Genomic DNA, 19,636 nt, shown 5'->3' on the forward strand with positions numbered 1-19,636 from the left:
GTCAACAGTCAATGTAGGTAATTTTCTGCAATATGTTTTTGTCATTTTTCTTTTTGCTTAATATACTTTTAGAGCTAGCATGACGGGGAAGTGATTGGTTTGTTTTCATTAAAATGATAAGCAATCGTCATTGAAATTCAATTGATACAATAGGATTACTTTCAAATATATATTTTTAATAACACAATAGCTACACATAAGTACAACCATGCTAATGTCAGGGTTTAAATTAGACAACAGCAAAGACTGTTTACGGGATGATATGTGGAATATTCCTCTCAGTATTGTAACAGAATTATTATTATTACGTCACAATCAGTCATCCCATATCACTGTTCTCTGATTGGCTAAAGCGCGCCTGGCGTGAGCTGAACATTCCGTCGTATCAGTTTAGAGAAGGCGACCCTACTGATGCGCGTCCATTCAGTGCCTCAGCGGTCCAGCACGAACGCGCCCACCGCACCCTTCGTCCCTGCGCATGCTGCCGTTGACAGCGATAGAAAAGTCTAACTACCTACACTTCCGCAGTATAAAAGAAATACAATTCCAACTACACAGGTACCCAAGCGCGCGCTATGATTTTAGGGGGTTGTAGTCCATCAAAGCCGCCGTTTCGTATCAGCCATTTGCCTTGTTTTTCGTTATGTTACGTTTCAGAAACTACAAGTCCCATGGAGCATTGCGCCAGCCGGCGAGGTGACGTGTCCAGGTTGAGCGTCAGTTCTGGGCATGGGGAGGAGATTGTCAGTGGGGATGTTTTGATTGTTTTGTGTGGCTGGAGGGGGGAGGACCGGGGCCAGCCATCCAGCAGAGGCTGGGGACGGATAAAGGGAAGTACCCCGGGTGGAGTGGCTGTGCTGGGCGCCCTGTTGTGGGCAAGACGGCAGAGGGTGTCACGGTCCTTCCTCTCATCGTCAGTCCGCACCCCGCCTTCCCCTCACTTCTCCTTAGACTCAGAGCCATTTTGGTTGTGACTGTGCATTTTCCTGTTCACAGGGAAAAGACAAGACACCCGGGTCCCTTTTAAAGAAATGAAGGTGAAGGATGCCAAGAAGCCATGTAAGTGAAGCCAGTTGCAGTGGTTGAGGTGTTCGTCTTGAGCTGGTGGCTCTGATTCGAACCTCAGCCTATAGTGATCAATAGGTGACAAGTGGAATAAGCTTTCCCATTGTCTGATTTTGCTGCACTTATTGGTTTATTATAATTCCCTGTACTGTATTCATTGTGAAGCGCTGAGTACACTTTTGGCTCTATATAAATAAAGACATACAATACAATATCAATAATATACTGTTTTTGCATTAATCAGTAAGTTAATGGGAATCAGTCTGTGCCTTACAGATTTTAGGATATCAATTTTAATCCCTGATGCCTAATACTTAGTGCTCTTTAACCCCATGACACATTGTATACTACACACACATTAATATGTTGATTAATGCAGCCACTAACCTGTATACAAAGGCACTGATACACATAGCATAAACACAGTCATGCTGAAATATGCGCTGATCGACATTGATTTGCACATGAACAATTACATTAATAGAAAGATGGATACAGGCCTGTATGTGCTGCTGAAATATATATAAAAATACAGTGCTTAGATTACAGAAGAGTATTGCAAGAAGATACAGTTACAATAAATATATAAGTAAATATATAAAATATAGTAAAGGTTTACCAGGTCACATAGGGAACGCGAATCAAAAATCGTGTGAACTTACGTCTTGGCAACACCAGATAAGAATAAAAGGTGTTAATAGATGAAAGTACAAATCATAATTTTGTGTTTTTCATTTTATACAAAATAGTTTTGACTTGTGGACAAAGGGAGTTTGAAATTGTGGTTGACAATATCCTTCAAATCTCTTTTGCAATCAGTGGCTTATGTCAATGTCAGAATACCAGCTGACTATTAAACACTGGTCCCATTACTTCTAAGATGAGTATTGTAAGTCTATAATAATTTATTCAAGAGTAACGAAACACAAAGTCCAGAGCTAGTGCTCCAAAGCTGAAGCAGATTCTTATTGCAATCACAAATAGTACATGTCTGTATTTTCAGTAATGTAGAGTAGTAAGGTTGCAGTCCAGGAGCAGAGTGAGTATATGTAATTGTTGTTTGGTGACAGTGTGCCCTCTAATATAAAATGAGTAAAACTGGTAGTTCAATAATAGATCCAAAGTCAATGAGGGTTAATCAAACACTGTGCCGAGGGGAGGGAGGTGTACATTTGAGAAGTTAGGACAAGGTCCAAGTTGGATTCAGTACAGCCCAAACCCCTCTTTACACTATAGCTGATATCCCCATCTGAACCAGACTTGCGTTAAACAGTTCATAAACCAAATAAGACTATTTGTCAGAAGGTTCAGAGCTCATGCAAAGGTCAATGAACATCTATTATTATTTATTGAAATTATTCAGGTTTATGAAAGTCTTGTCAAGGGAGTCCAGAATAGAAATTGCTTAGATTTTTTAAATCTTTGTGTACCCAGTATCATTAGAGATGACGAACCAGTTGGAATCCATTCTACGGATTTGAGGGATCAAGGCACTGTAGTGCCGACGAGTATTCTAAAACATATCTGGGGCAATCGCCAACAAGACCCAGGTACATGCTGCAACATTTCAGTGACATTTCTGCAGACAGACTAATGCCCATCAGATTAACAGCGGGGGTCCCTGGCAGTCCCATTCAAACTGGATGGGACTGCCAAGGACCCCTGCTGTGTTAATCCGATGGGCCATTAGTCTCTGAAGAAATGTTGCAGCATGTTCCTGGGTCTTGTTGGTGATAGCCCCAGATTTTCCAAAGCAAGTTAAAGGCAAGTTTTAGAATACTCGTCGGCGCACCTGTAACACAAGGAGAGACTTTTGTGCTCAAAAAAAGAGCACACCTGAGGTACCTGGGAGATATGGTAATGAGATTTATTTATAAAATGTTTTATCAGGAGTAAACTTAGACATTGAGTTACCTCTCGTTTTCAAGTGTGTCCTGGGCACAGAGTTATGATAACAATACATGAAATGAACAGAATGGTTAGAGATTATATTTAAAGACATCTCATAAATAGATAAAGATGGTATGTTCTGGATATATGTAACTGTTACAGACCAGATTAAAATGTGAGACAGCTGAAGTCTTGAAAGAATTTACATGGGTTACGGTTTGGAGAGTCTCTGGTAGGTTGTGAGTTGCATGGTAAGAGAAGGAGCGACCGAATTCTCTGTTGAACTTTGGGACAGTCTTCCAGAGTCAGATCTCAGGTGATAAGTACTGCATGTGGTAGGAGTGAGGAGCTTGTTCAGATAGGTGGGCAGCATGTCGAGAAAGTATTTGAATGCAAGACTGGAAAAATGTACAGCTCAACCCGTTATAGCGTGATCCACTACAACGCGGTCTGAGCATGGCTCCCAATCTCCATTTCGCCACACGAATTTACCAGCGTCTAGATCTCTCTCCTCTCTGCAGCTGTCACCACATAAAATAATAATTTAGAAATGATACAATATAATAAAAATAAAATAATTAATAATCAATTACTTACATTTTTAAAAAAAATATTATACATTATCATACAGGAATCGAACCCAGGGCCTTTCACATGCTAGTACCAATTCTCTACCTCTACACCCCAGGAGTTGTGTGCTGTCACATAGTATACAGTGCAGTCCATTGTAATGTGCTGTAGAGGTTAAGTATATTTGTAGAGACTGTTTTGTCTGTGGTTAAGCCTGTGGTGTAGAGGTAAAGGCTTGGTACCAGTACATGAGGGCCCCGGGCATGCGGCGGGTTCCGTTCTAAGGGTCCGCCGCAAAGCGAAAATAGCCGGAAAGCAGAACTGCCGATTTTCTGTGTGTGCGTATGCGCAGACCGGCAATTCGCCCTTTTACGCATGCGCATCCTCAGACAACCTCTCATTCTGCGCAAGCGGGACCTCGGACCAGCCTGTTCTGCGCATGCAAGACCTCGGAGCGGCCCATTCTGCGCATGTGCAGATATTGCGGCCCCTCTCGGTATCTGCGGGACGCAGAGAAGCGGGGCCTTGCTGTATTTGAAAGGTCCTGAGTTCAACTCCTGGATGTGTATTAATGTTAAATTCCCACATGATGTGTGTATGTGTCCGCAATAAAGTATTGAATGTTTAAAAAAAACAAAAAAAAAAAAACAACCTGCGCTCCAAGTCTACGTAACACGTGGACACAGCCCTATGAATGAAGCAGGGAGAGAGAGCTGACAGCTGCAGAGAGGAGAGAGTTGCAGATGCTGGTAAGTCCTCGCGTGGCAACCTTTTATAATGCGGTCTCATTCTGTGGACCCCGAGGACCGCTTGCTAATGGGGTTCAGCTGTACTTTGCACCTAGAAAAGATATGCAAAGTATGTTTACTCATCCCGCTGTTTCTAAAAGGATTTCTACCTCAAGTGGGAACACTAGGGGACGACCATATTCGGTCATCTGTCATCAAGGGAGTTGGACAGGACATTTAAAGAGAGAATTTACATTTCTCCCATCTCTACTCTAAATACCTCGCTCACACTTTCCCACACACCTAAAACATGTCGACTGCGTCGCATTAAGACAGGGAGCCTGCAATCTGCTTCTCTTCTCTTTCCTCTGTTTCGCGCTAGGATAGGTGGAATCTGGCCTCTTTTTGTCTTCGGACTGCATCAGCTCAGCAGCTGGCAGAGTGTTTCCCCGGGGGCACTCTTGGCAGGGGATCGCGGTACACCTGAGAAATCCTGCTGTACACTATGCTTCTCTTGGCATTTTGGAGGAATCACACCGTCCTGTTCCTGTACAGGCATCCCAATGATCAAGTAAAAAGAACTAGTGCTGCTTCCTCCATTTGTTTTACAGTCTTTTAGGACAGTCTCAGACTCTGCCTGTTCCTTTTCAGTAAATAATGAAATGGCTAACACTGATCTTACAAAAAAAAAGGGAATATAATGGTTTTAAACATTTTCAGAATTACATAATGAAATGTTTGTTTTGACGCGCCTGTTTTGCATTGGAAATTGCAATATTTCAGGTCTTGCAGGGTTTTTTTGGTTTTTAAATTTCATCTGGAAATTGTAGGAACAATGGTTAGACCCACAGCATCCAGTGGGACCCTGCACACCAACGATTAATGCGCACCCCTCAAAACCTATCATGACCAATAAAGAGCCCATCCTCCGCCCCACATTTCTGCAACAACTGTCAACCGCTTTTAAGGGTTGTGGAGCCGGTGGAGTTTGTGAAAAGACCATGTTGATGCTACAGCTGTCAATTACCACTCCAGTACTCTCGCTCCACATTGCTTTGTGTTACATAGGCCATTGTGTGGCCCAACTTTGAGGAGCAGAACTGTAACATACAGCTGTTACCACTAAGCAATAATTTTACACGTGCTGCCTCCAGCTTGCCCCACCTGAATATTCAGGTGCAATGCCAACAAGGCATGCAAGGTTGTTGATCCCTGAAAATGAAGGTATTGAAGCTCTCTGAATATTATATGTAAGTCATGCAGCTACCTATAATTTACAATTTAATCCTTTAATTGAAATGTACAGTAGTTGAACAATTAGAACACCCACTTATCCATGACCATTTGTGTCAAGGAATGTAACCTCTCATTTCCAAGTGTGATCTATCTGCACACCCAAACAGGAACATGCAACTAATAATCTTCTCGGTCTCTCCTTTCCATATTCTATGACATTTCCATATTCTATGACATTTCCTTTGTACCAATGATAATGAAATAAATAATTTAACTGGTAAATGTGAAAAGGTTTTACTTCAGAAAAAAACAGAAGTTGAACTTTGATCTCCCTCCATTTCCCTTGTGACTTATACATCATATGATGTTGACAAAACATTATTGACAAAATAATAGTACAAGCAATAAAAATGACTTTAATTCCCTGATCCTTATTTTAGCTGTTTCCCAATGTGCTTATAAAGACGATAGAAAATGAGCGCAAACATACTGTATAAAAACACGATAGTATACTTATTAAAATAGTTCCAGTAGTGAATGGATAGTTCTGTGATAGGTGCTGCAGAGGTTGTAGGTTCGTTTTAAAACCACTCTTGTAGCAGAAAAAAATGGGGGGGGGGGGGCTCCGATGCGCACTCACATCCAGTGAGAGAAAAAAATGTGAGACAAAAAAAACACAAATAGTGTAATACTGTTGGTGAATAAGAAAAAATGATAAAAAAATACGATGATTAAACTCTCATTTGATGAGAATGACATGGGCTTTTCGGTTGTTGAAGTAACCAGCTTATTGTGTTGTCTCTTCTGCGGCAGGATACTCCCAGCAGGGGAAAAGGTGAGGACCCGGGAAAGGTGTAATAAACTTTATTTAAACCAAAGAATAAAAAAATTGCATCCACTTACAATAAAGCAAGCTCGCGTGATCAGGTAGTAGAGGGTTCAGTAAGGAAACCCCCCACTCTGTGCCCCTGTGATGGCCATGCCCATGGAGCCACTGGGTATAGGGGTACAGAATGTCCAGATGGCTCCTTCTATCCCTCCGATCCAGCAAGCATTTGTTTGCTCCTTGTTGTTTGGCCCAACGCGTTTTGTCACATAAGACTTCGTTGAGGGGCTTATTCTTTGTGGTCCTGAATGCTTGCACTATTTTTAATTACGAGTAAGCACTGCTGAAGCTATTTGACAATGGGCACGGATCACTTCAGCGGGGCTACAGACGGGCAGCTACCCGAATGGGCCCAAGTAAGACAAAATATGTAAAAAAGTTTTAAAGGTTGGGGGGGGGACTGATTAAAAAAAAAAGTACTTGTGCTTATCTTGGTGTTCACTCATCCTAGGTAGGAATAGGGGTGGTTTTATTAAAAATAAAAATGTTGCTTGTATATGAAAATTATGATTACCGTGTTTCCTATGAATGTTATTGGCAGCACACCGTACAATAAGGAGACTAGTGAATGTTGTCATAACAATCCCTCTCCAAGTCGTTAGTATTAATTATATTTCCAACAAGCATGAGTGTCGCAGCTTTGTAATGGTCACATACACTTTGGCAGATACATCATTATTTTGTTTACTATACAGTTTTGGGCTGGTTATTGCCATATGTTGGTAATTTCTGATGAAACCATTTTGTCATCCAACTGGTTCTGAAGGCTTACCCACAGAATGTCAAGTATGCATTGTCCAAGTAATGCTAAATATATTTTAAATACTATGATAAAGCAGCGGGTAAAGATGGCCCCTTCCTTAACAAAAGAATTATCGCAGTGTTGAGTGATGTATGAACATTCGCTTTTTAACGTTACCCTTTGATTGGTGTTCCAAGCCCCATTCACTGCATCCTTCCTTGGCAGAAAAGTGCTTAATGTCCTCTATCCAAGTATTGATAGAAGATGTAATTTTATTAAATGGCACAGAATTGTTGTGTTTTCCAATTGCATAATGCAAATATTTGAGCAAACCTAGGTGTGCGTTGATCTAACATTACATTAAAGCACCAATTTTCCGAAACTTCTGTCTTTCACTTACTACAGTACTGTATGCTGCTCTAACAAAATCTGATCACGAATTAATTTTGCTCCATGCATACAACACGTCAAGTTCATACTTTTTACATATACAGTACTGCTGCATCAGACATTTCCAGTGTACTCGACGTGTTAATGTTATGGGTCCAATTCATAAAACTTTTTTTTTTTTTTCTAAACTGTTGTCCTGCTTCAAGGAGAACAAAAACAAACTAAAAATGTTTTGTAATTGTATAAATAATAATGATCATATTAAGTTTGACAACATATTATTGATTCTCTCCTCAGCTTTTCCATGGTTTGGCATGGACATAGGTGCAACTTTGGTTAAGCTTTCCTATTTTGAACCCCTTGACATCACCGCAGAAGAGGAGCAGGAGGAAGTGGAAAGTTTGAAGAGCATCCGTAAATATCTGACTTCCAACGTAGCCTATGGTTCTACAGGCATTCGAGATGTCCACCTGGAATTAAAAGATTTTACACTGTTTGGTAGAAGAGGTAACTTGCACTTCATTCGATTTCCAACCCAAGACCTCCCTACTTTCATTCAGATGGGGCGAGATAAAAACTTCTCAACACTGCACACAGTCTTGTGTGCAACAGGTGGCGGTGCCTATAAATTTGAAGAAGAATTTCGGACGGTAAGTTTTGTTTGCTTTTGTATTGTGCATGGGGTTTGTTCCTAATTCTGTTCAGAGTGACAAAACAATAGTCACATTTCCTGCAACAGCAGCATTTCTTAATTTAATACCAGATCTCCATGGTCGTGAATGTTTCTGCCAATCAGTATGAATACACTGTTCTAATTGTCTGAAGCAGCTTATACTTAAAGGGGCAGGTAAACCTAGCAGATCTAAAAATGATTGAGGATTGCTGTAGGGTTCCATGATTTACCGGTATCATAGTAATATCGCAATAACAACATCTATGCCGATGCCGATGTGGAAAATTAGTTGATATTGTGATATTACCATGGAGGTGGAAGAAAAGGAGTACGTTTAGAAGTTCCTGAAAGCTCACTCCCTGCCAGCTGTGCTTCTTGCTGCAGGGAGGGAGAGCTTTTGGCAGCTCCATGTGAGGAGAAAGCATGAGAGAGTGAGCAGGAAACAGCATGACCGGTTACAACCCCTTGTCTCTAACTCATAACCCCTTCACTCATCCTTGCTGTGGGACATAATCACCCCTCCCCCCCCCCTCCACCTCCTTCCTCCCTGCCTTGGACTGTCATACACTTTCTCCCCCCCCCCCCATTTTTCTCCCTGCCTCAGAAAGTTTTACACCCTCCCTTCCTCCCTACCTGGGACTGTCATCTCTCCCCCCCCCCCCCCGCCCCTTCCCCATCCCCTTCCTGCCTGGGACTGTTAATCCTTCTTTCTCCCCCCATCCTCCCCAAGACTCTTAACTCCCCCCAAATCCATCATATTTCTCCTTAACTCTTCCACCCTTTTACCTCCTTAACCCTTCCACCCTTTACCTCCTTAACCCTTTTCTCCGCTGACTTTTTATTAACCCTTTCGCTACCACAGAGGCAGCCGTACATTGCAGGGAGATTTGATGCAAATCCCTCCTGTAACAAAAGAAATGCCTTAATTTTAAAGCCCTTTCCATGTCTACGCTTTACCTACTTACCTACACTGCTCCCATCACCCTAACAGCCCCCTCATCCCATCACTCTCAGCCTTAGATACTCCCATTTTAAAACTTTTCATTTTATGATGTTAAAAACACATACAAAACATATTTTGTGTTTTTAACATTATACATTTAAATGTGTGGTGTTTTGTTTGTTTTTTAAATGGATGGAGTATCTAATGTTGAGTGATGGGATGAGGGGGGTGTTAGGGTGATGGGAGCAGTGCAGATATGGAAAGGGTTTGGGAATAAAGGGCCCTTTTGCTATTGTAAATCTAAAGAAAATGTATTTTCGAGCACTTTATTTAGATTTACTAGGACATTTTCTGTCTTAAAAACAAAAAACAAAATAATGTATATTTATTGTGCTATATATTATCACAATAAATTTATTATCGTGGGAATTTTTTTTATTATTGCCCAACCTTAGATGCTTTTAATACGTGTAAATGCAGAAATAAAATAAAGTTTATCAAGCTCACTGTCTCCAGAGTTGCACTTTTTTTTAAATTTATTTATTTTAAATGGATGTAACATTAAAACCTCTGGTGTGTCTGTACATTTTAACATGAGGGATTCCATTAACTAGTATTTCTTTGAAGTCTTGTGTACCACCTTATTTTTTTTTTCTATGAAGAAAAATACAGTTAAGAAAAGGTTAGATCTCTTTTTAGAAAGGAAAGTTATTAAGGGAATAAGCTGAAGAAGTTAAACATCAGAAGGGGGGTGATCCATGGAGAACTCCAATTTGGCATTACTGGAGTCAAGCGAGAATAAATCACTGTCCCCTCCCCAATGAGGCATAGTTGGCAAATGTTCCACTGAGTTTTGTTGTTTGCCTTTCTCCGTATCAATACGCCTATAAATATATAATAATTAAACGCAATTGGAATTTAACAAAGGTTGAACTCGTAGGGCGTCCATTTTCAACCTAACCTACTGTGTAACCAAAGGTCACCCCAATGTAAGAAAGAGAGCTTGACTGATTTGTCATTTGCATCATCTAATATTTTTGTTATTCACAGATTGGAAATCTCCAGCTTCACAAACTGGATGAACTGGATTGCCTTGTTAAAGGCTTGCTATACATAGATTCTGTTCGTTTTAATGGACAGGCAGAGTGCTATTATTTTGAAAATGCCTCCCATCCTGAGAGATGCCAAAAGATGCCTTTCAATCTGGACGACCCATATCCTCTACTGGTGGTAAACATTGGTTCTGGAGTCAGCATACTTGCGGTCCATTCCAAAGACCACTATAAAAGAGTGTGTGGAACAAGGTATGGTGCTTTAATCATTTCATTTATTAAATTATCTAAATTTTCCAATATGCATAAACATTGGAATTATTGATAATTTAGACAAGAGAATAATAAATAAACCATTTATTAAAGTTCTTGTGGCAATTCTCCTTTTTGTCTCATTAGTCTAGGTGGTGGGACTTTCCTGGGTCTCTGCAGTTTACTTACTGGCTGTGAAAGTTTTGAAGAAGCACTTGAAATGGCCTCAACGGGAGATAGCACGAATGCTGATAAACTAGTCCGGGACATATATGGAGGCGACTATGAGAGATTTGGATTGCCTGGGTGGGCTGTAGCATCCAGGTAACAAAACAAAAAGGAAAATCATTTTCTGTGCTAAATTGCAATACAGGCCAATGTGGATCTATTGCAGTCTATGTGCTTATTTTTATAATTATAAGTTGTGCTTATTTTCTGCTTGTGATAATCAGTCTCAAGTAGAGATTTCCCTGCAACCAAATTGCTTGTGGTACTATCTTTTATATGAAAGTTTGGCATCCAGTCAAAGTAATGTTGTGGTTTGGGCATTTGACTGTTCAGATATTATGGCCTCCTTTATTTAGGTGTGAGTTGAGTTTTTTTGTTCATTTTACAGTTTATTCAATATTATTCATATTAAAATTACAGGCATACCCCGCTTTAAGGACACTCACTTTAAGTACACTCGCGAGTAAGTACATGTCGCCCAATAGGCAAACGGCAGCTCACACATGCACCTGTCAGCACGTCCTGAATAGCAATACCGGCTTCCTACCTGTACCGAAGCTATGCGCACGCGGGGAGACTATAGAGCCTGTTACAAATGCGTTATTTACATCAGTTATGCACGTATATGACGATTGCAGTACAGTACACGCATCGATAAGTGGAAAAAAGGCAGTGCTTCACTTTAAGTACATTTTCGCTTTTCGCTTGACTGAATCCGGTCCCATTGCGTATGTTAATGCGGGGTATGTCTGTATTGTATACCATTTTTAAAATTCTCTTTAGTTTTGTTTGCAATTCATTTGGTTACCGCTTAATACATTTGAGTTAAACGTTACTGATTCATTTGTTTTATAACTCTTTTATAATCTGTATGTAAAAAGAAAATCTTTTGATCAGTATATTATAAAAATATTGGCCTGTTGCATGCACCAAATAGTGGTACAAGTTCTTCTTTGTTGACAGCCAACATCGGATTTCATATTGGGCACTGTTTTTGTCGTCCATACATTGATTTATGTCACATTGAAGAGGCCTTGCTTTGCTGTTCAAACAGATTATATACCCTCTTCTTTTTTTTCTTCTCATTTTAGTTTTGGGAACATGATCTACAAAGATAAACGTGAATCAGTTAGCAAAGAAGATTTGGCTCGAGCCACTTTGGTAACCATAACGAATAACATTGGATCAATAGCACGGATGTGTGCAGTTAATGAGGTAAATAAAATGTGATTGAACTACGTTAACTAAACTGAGCATGATACGAAAAATCTTGGTTTTATTTAATTTAAAAATGGGCAATCTGTGCATATGAAGGGAAATGCAAGGCGCGCTGTCCCAAAAGTTCTTTATATCCTTTAACCAATAGTTATCCCACTGCAGCTCCTATTCTCCTGTGATCAGCGGGGTCACTTAAGGAAACATTAAAACAAAAAAAGGGCGAAAGAGAAAAAAGCAAAATCAGAATCAATATAATCACATTTATGTAAAAAAACAAAACACAGGTGATATTCACATCAGTAAAAAAGATCGCTTAAAAAAAAGAATCACATCACATCACTCAAAAAGTCCCAGATCTAAAAAATGGATACAGTCCTCTTAGCAGATATTATGTGCAAACAACATGACTTCTAGTCGGCGTCCTCGTGGGAGCAGATGAATGCGCAGCACGTGATACCGTGACAACAGATATCCGACGGCTGCCATTCATCCGCTCCCACGAGGACGCCAAGTAGAAGCCAAGTTCTTTGCACATAATATCTGCTAAGAGGACTATCCATTTTTTAGATCTGGGACTTTTTCAGTTTGAGAGACCCTGTTTTTACAGATCAGAGGAACTACCCTCTGTAGTTGAGCGGATGACTGAATCTACGTGAATTTTTTTTTTTTTTTTTTTTTTTTTATTGATGTGAATATCACCTGTGTATTTTTACATAAATGTAATTTCGATTGATACTGATTTTTGCTTTTGTTTTCTCTTTTGCGCCCTTTTTTTTTGTTTCAATTTGTGCATATATATTAAAATTGTCTTCGTGCATATCTTGGGGTATTTGAATTTTGATCTTGGATCAGTAATGGGAAAGAGGATCCTTTGTCTTAAATCGTATATCACTGTTTTAGGAATAGAAAAACCGTAACGTGGTTTACTACTAACAGCCATTTAGGTTTTCACATTGGTTGAGTGTAGAAAGCAAGTGATAAGTGGTAACATTTGGCATCTCCATGTCTGGTCTTGCTGAAGAAAATTTTAAAGGCAGCATCTGGTGACTGGGCCAGCTTTAAATGAAACTGTTGGACTAATGACGGAAAAAGCAACATTATAAAGATATTGACTCATCTGGGAATGTACCAGTTATAAATCTATGGATGCATCTTTGTTCTTTTCTTTTGTTACAGATGTGTAATTTGGCTTATTTACAGGGTTACTATTGTTTATTGTAGAGCTGTAATGTGTTTTTTATTAATTGACCAAGATTATACCTGGGAGCTGTAAATAATCTTTCAATTAATAGGTTACCTCTTATGTAGCCCACATTCATAATTTAAATGGAGTTTGTCTGCTCCTCCTCCAGAACATGAAAGACCACTTCACAGCATATTGTATTAAAGGACCAAAGGTCACCATGGTTACACCTGAAGGGGCATATTTGGTTTTGGAAGCTCACATTCATGTATTGCTTCAGATTGATACAAAACTCAGGACAACCTTCAATATTTATAGGCAAACTGGAACTTCAAATTGAAGGAGCAGTGTCTTCTTCCCCCGCACCCCCCTCATTCAATTTTTTACTTTATGTAGGAGGGGTACTGCTGGGTCCCCTGCAGTCAAACACTGCTATTTTGAGGCCTGGCCCCCGACATAACGATTTAAGTTGCCAGCTTTAAAATCTCCTGACTGGAAACTAATGGTTGCCATGTCTCAGAGCAATAGGAAGCTGCAAGGGGGTTTGGGAGGGGGTTAGTTGGGATGGATTGCTCTTTTGAGGTTCTTATATACTGTAGATCATTTATCTAATTTCGTTTTTTTCTTCAGGAAACTTGCATTATTGTTATAGTAAAGGTATATCTGCTCAGCCAAGTTGGCTTAATTTTTATTGTATGTCTTTTTATATAGCACCATTAATGTACATAGCGCTTCACAGTAATACACATGGTAATCATATAAATAACAAATAATATAAATCAGGTCATGTGAATAAGTGCTTCAGATATAGAAGTAACATTAAGGAAGAGGGGTCCCTGCTCCGAGGAGCTTACAATCTTAATTGGTAGGTAGGGAGAACGTACAGATACAGTTGGAGGGAGTTCTGGCAAGTGCGTCTGCAGGGGGCCAAGCTTTATGTATCGTGTCCAGTATTATTCACAGTGTTCTTCATATGCCTCTTTAAGAAGGTGGGTCTTAAAGGTGGATAGAGAGGGTGCTAGTCGGATATTGAGGGGAAGGGCATTCCAGAGGTGCGGGGCAGTCAGTGAAAAAGGTTTAAGGCGGGAGAGGGCTTTAGATACAAAGGGGGTAGAAAGAAGACATCCTTGAGAAGAACGCAAGAGTCAGGGTGGTGCATAGCGAGAAATTAGGGCTGAGATGTAAGGAGGGGCAGAAGAGTGTAAAGCTTTAAAAGTGAGGAGGAGAATTGAGTGTGAGATGCGAGCTTAAGCATTGTACCGCTTCCAAGCTTGACCCAGTAATTCTTTTATGGGATCTAAAACCCCTCCACCATAAAAAAAACAAAGTTTAAATTCATTTACCTCTGATTCTGTTTTTTTCACCGAAATACTTTTAACTGACATTCAAGTCCGCTAATGAGGGATTGCATTTCTATCACCTGTATCGAAGGTTGGTAAATCGCTCCGAATGTGTCACTTTATTGTTTCTTCCGTTTAGAACCACAACAGAGCTACAAGAACAATGACAATATAGGTTTTCTCAGTTCCTTCGGCTTCTTTACAGTGCTGCCTTGTTGCATATGGATCAAGCAGCATTGTACAGGGCTATGAAGGTTCTGAGATAATACACATTTCCGTTATAAAGTCAACCGTTTAAGCTCTTGTAAGAGGTTTTTATTTTTTTATGTGGTAATGCATTATATGTTAAGTCAACTTACCGAGAAGTGATTTTGAAAGCTTGAAGATCCGTTATTCTGAAAAAAATACTGATTTTATATATGTATTAGTATTGCAATGCCATCAACGGCTGATCGTGCTAAACCACTAATACAGCAGACTGCTACAAATTGGTTGGATATACAGGCAGTCCTCGTTTTACAACGAATGGCTTATCCAACGCTATGCAATGCATACCTATATTCATTTTTACAACGCCAAAACGGCTTATCCAACGCTCTGACTACGCTTTGCAACGTTGTGTATGTGTGTATATGACAAAAGAAAAAAACCTGGCGCCAAAATGTTCAAATGGTAAGTCCTGTGATCCTCAAAAAATCTGCACGAGTGCTTGACAGGCCATGAAACGAGAAAAGAGAAAACAAACACAAATCATAGCGTACAACTGCTGGGTAACTCAGTCTACCACTATACAACATACAACAATAAGACTCCTAGTGAACAAACTAAAAATAAAATTTATTATAAAATGAACTCTGTCATAAAAGACAGCATTGGAGCAGTAAAGGGCAGCTGGTCATCCGGAGATAGTAAAATCAAAACCCTACTTACGACAAGCAAGGTGATAACAAGCGGTGAAATAACAGTGTCCTCTCGGCGCAGGGGAATGTCCTGGCAGAGTATAAACTCTGCTCCGCCGGTACTCTCGCCCGAAATCCCTTCAGTGGTGCACAAGGAACGTGCCAGTGGTGGAAGTAGTCTCTCCAGGGTTCACAAACCGACAGCACGTGTCTCGATTTCCAATCCGAGGCTGACAACTTGAAATCGCATTACAAGCAGAGGCACAGCGTTTTCATTCATCTAAAACTGCTGGAGGTGAACCGGATTGGAAATCGATCCACTGATGTGTTCCAGGACGGTGTTGCCCTGTTGGTGGTGATTATATCACAAAATGCTTAAAATTCTTTTACTTTTGTGAGTGTCCTAAATCCCCTTGTCCTCTTTTTAATATTAAATGTACTTTTTTACACTATGGGACGTGCGCTCTCTGTTCTTCTCTCTCTATATATATTTGTGTGTGTGTGTGTGTGTGTGTGTGTGTGTGTGTGTGTGTGTGTGTGTGTGTGTGTGTGTGTGTGTGTGTGTGTGTGTGTGTGTGTGTGTGTGTGTGTGTGTGTGTGTGTGTGTGTGTATGTATGTATGTGTATATATATATATATATATATATATATATATATATATATATATATATATATATATATATCTATCGCGCAAATACTGCTAACTATACAATAAATTTTAAGCATAAATAGACTGGGGGTATAAGTTAGGATTGCTGGTTTCTCTGAAATGAAATGAAGAGAAAACAAAATATAGTGAAGTATGTTTAGTAAAAATATATGCGCAAAAGTAGATCGCTACTTACAAAGTAGCAGATGTAAACAAGCATATAGGATATTATAATCCTCTCCGTCCTGCTGCCTGGAGTTGTGATGTATCTCTCCTCCACGTGGAACGCCGGAATCCACCGTGCCGGTTCTCCTCTGGCTGCAGCTCTTCTCCTTGACTTCCTGGTTGTTCCTCCGATCTCGCGAGACTAGCCCGCTGACGTCACTCAGCCGAGATTTCAGCCGAAGTTCGAGTATACTGTCCAGGAATAATCAGGGGATTCTGCTTGGCATGTAGATATTAAATAGGGGAGCTGAAAGTTTGTCTTAGAGCCTCCTCCCTACGCGTTTTGTCCTGGAACTAGGACTTCATCTGGGGAGTGTGTGTGTGTGTGTACACACACACACACCCCGCTGCAAAGCGTCGTAAGAGCATATATAATATATTATATTATACTATATAATATTTATCATATTATATTATATAATACAGTATACACTATATAATTTGTGTGTGCTGCATATCTTATTGCCTGCATAAAATATTTGGTGTATTTTAGTGTTAAAAGTGCCTTCAGGAACGGAACCTTTCATTTAAACAGTGTTCCTATGGGAAAACGTGTTTCGCTATCCAACGCCATTTTGAGTAACACATTGTGTCGGATAACCGAGGACTGCCTGTATAGGAAATACGAATGGAAACATAGGTAGCATAATATGAGAACAATTTCACCACCTAGCAGACCCTTAAATATTTCAGGTTGTGTTCTGCCATGCTTCTGTCATCGTCTGTATTCCTATCAAAGTAGTTGGGATGAGCAAGGTAAACTGATGGTCAGTGTGCTGTAGTTGGGATTGTCTTCTACAGTGCTACTTACTGTTTATTTTCAGGGTAACATCATCCTTTTTACCTCCATGGTTCTCAATGAAACAGTCTGCTAACTTTTATGACTTTCTTTTCCCCCCTACCAGAAAATAAACAGAGTTGTATTTGTTGGCAACTTTCTGCGTGTGAATACCCTTTCTATGAAGCTTCTTGCATATGCACTGGATTACTGGTCAAATGGCCAGCTGAAGGCATTGTTCCTGGAGCATGAGGTAAAATAAGACCTTAAATGTATGCATATGGCTATACTTATGTATATTCAACACTCCACCCGCAGTGCTTTTTTTTTGTGTAACCTTACATAAGATAAATGGTATATCGGAAGCCCACCTCGCTTAGAATAGAAGTTTAAACACTGTTTTTTATGGTTTCCTTTTTAAAATATTTGTGCCAAATTGCCTTAACATCTGCATCACAGTGACATTATGTATAAAAATTAGTTTTTTTGTAATGTATCAGGGAATATCCTCTATTTCCCATGTTGCTCCTGATAGTCATTTGAAACACTTGCAATAACTTTTTATTAGTGAACAAGAAGTTGTGTGTATTCTAGTCCAGTGGTGCGCAAACTGGGGGGCGCAAGATTATGTAGGGGGGTGGCAGGCTGTGTACGGGGAAACCTGGGGGCGGGCAGAGCTGTGCACAGGCAGCCAGAAGCTCCGTGCTGAGGCTGCTAACCTGCTCTGTGTCTTGCAGAGGGGACGGGGCCTTGCTGCGGGGCCTTCCCTGCACACAGACAAGCCCTCCTCCTCCTGTCTGTTACCCGCCCGTTTTCTGCAGCTCATGGGGGGACCTGAGCAGGCTTAGTTACTCCCACCACCCACCAGGTGTGTGAGTGTAAGGGGGGTTGAGTGTGTGTGTGTTGTGATTGAATGCAGCAGTGCACAAACGGGGGGGGGCGCCCCGGGCGCAAGATTATTTAGGCGGGCGCGTGCGGCAAAATCTGGGTGCGCAGGCGAAAAAGATGTGCGCGGGCGGGCAGCCGAAGATGTGCGCGGCCGGCCGAACAGAATAGTGCAGGTGGCGGCCACGTGATTCGGAGGTACGGGGGAGGAGCACGCCCGAGCGCTGTGATGTCAAACGCCCCTCCTTCCGGTGTCTGCCCTGCAATAGCGCTATGTTCCTGCTCTCTTCCGCTGGCAACCTGCTTCTCTGCGATCCTCTGCAAGTGAAAGGGTAGGCTGCCACTATATCAATCGTACTATGAATGTACAGAAATAATGAAAAAAAAAAGTGTAAACCATTCCCCGCTCGTGCTTGCAAAATTATGCAGGACACCCTGCGCTCATGCTTGGAGAGTTGGTGATGTCGCCGCTTTCAGCGGCAACATGGACGCAGCCTAATTTTGCAAGAGCGAGCTATTGAAGTATGTAAGTATTTAGATTGCGCTTATAGTGCTGGCGACGCGATGTCGCCTGAAAACAAATGCATTGTCGGCACCACGTGCGCTTATAGTAAGCGCGACGAGGCGACGCGATTTTTTTGAAGCCCTCAATATTTGATTTTTCAGGGGCTGTCGCCTCATGTGACAGCCCCTGAACCAATCAATGGCCTGGTCGCCCGCGCCGCCACAAAGCGAAATACAACTTTCGCTAGCGGCGACGGGTGATGTCATGCGTCTCCGTCGCGGGCACTATACGCGCGGCCTTAGACATATTTGTATTTACATTGTATACCGTTAAATAAAGGTTTTTTTTTTCCCCATGTGATTTTGATTACATCAGGCAGGGGGGGCCCGAGAAATTTCATGGTTAAAAAGGGGGGCTCGGCATAAAAAGTTTGCTCACCCCTGTAATCTAGTCTATTGAACTTTGTTAATTAGATACTGTAATATTATTCTTCTGATTAAAAATGATTATGCAGCCAATCCCCAAATGAGTTGTATTAGTAAGTACTCAAATGTTGCGTAAGTACTTAAATGCGAGTGAAAGTCCATTTTTAAAAGCTAATTTAATGGGTTGATAGCTGGCGCTTCTGTCTTCTCAGTATATTAGATTTATTTCACTATTGCACACATGGTATCTCAGGATACTGTTAAGTGAGCAACGCTTAGGCTATAACTGAGTGACCTGTGGAAGAGAAGTTAGAATAAATGAATAATAGCAAAAGGATGGAAACGACAAAATAAGTGCTACAGTATTTACAAACTAGGAAAGGTTTTATTTGTCAGAGGCTTTTTCCTTAAGCTATTCATGTAATTATTGGCCTTTCTTGCCACATTTCCACTTTTTATGTAACAACATCTAAATCTCACCTTTGTTCACTCTTAAATGTTTTATCTTTCCCCTGACAAACAACATTTTACATAAACACAGGCAACACTCAAGTGAGATTGTTTAAAAAAAAACAAAACCTAGCTAATTAAAAGGCTTAAAAAGTAGTGTTTGCATCTAGATTTTAGCCTTCAATCCATTGTTAGAATTAGCATACCATGCTGCCCATTTTTCATTATTTTCTTTAATATTACCTGAACTGGATCCCAAAATATAAATTGTGTCCATTGGGCAAAACTTCTTCCTCTATGGACACAATATGGCCACGGAGTTCAGCCCAGCTTCAGCGGCCAATTCAGAACGATGACATCATTGTGAGATAATTAGTGACTCAGCGGCTGTATTTGAGAGATAAACATAACAAAAAAAATGTAC

The 19,636-nt window shown here is 40.6% G+C and overlaps 1 protein-coding gene across 2 annotated transcripts in view; it reads left to right on the plus strand.

Annotated features, from left to right (window-relative positions):
* The first annotated feature begins 380 nt into the window (after positions 1 to 380).
* PANK3 (pantothenate kinase 3) overlaps positions 381 to 19,636 on the plus strand; it is a 29,312-nt gene continuing 10,056 nt past the window's right edge. The window contains exons 1-7 of one of the 2 annotated variants that reach the window (XM_075601884.1): positions 381 to 558; positions 997 to 1,059; positions 7,805 to 8,157; positions 10,174 to 10,427; positions 10,575 to 10,751; positions 11,747 to 11,870; positions 17,075 to 17,200. In XM_075601884.1, the coding sequence (XP_075457999.1) occupies positions 1,032 to 1,059; positions 7,805 to 8,157; positions 10,174 to 10,427; positions 10,575 to 10,751; positions 11,747 to 11,870; positions 17,075 to 17,200 (1,062 nt within the window). In that variant the 5' untranslated portion in view covers positions 381 to 558; positions 997 to 1,031. Of the gene's footprint in view, positions 559 to 695; positions 1,060 to 7,804; positions 8,158 to 10,173; positions 10,428 to 10,574; positions 10,752 to 11,746; positions 11,871 to 17,074; positions 17,201 to 19,636 lie in introns of those variants that run through there. The other variant, XM_075601883.1, reaches the window with a different exon arrangement.

This window comes from Ascaphus truei, chromosome 5, assembly GCF_040206685.1.
Source record: "Ascaphus truei isolate aAscTru1 chromosome 5, aAscTru1.hap1, whole genome shotgun sequence".
In the NCBI taxonomy this organism is placed as follows: Eukaryota; Metazoa; Chordata; class Amphibia; order Anura; family Ascaphidae; genus Ascaphus; species Ascaphus truei.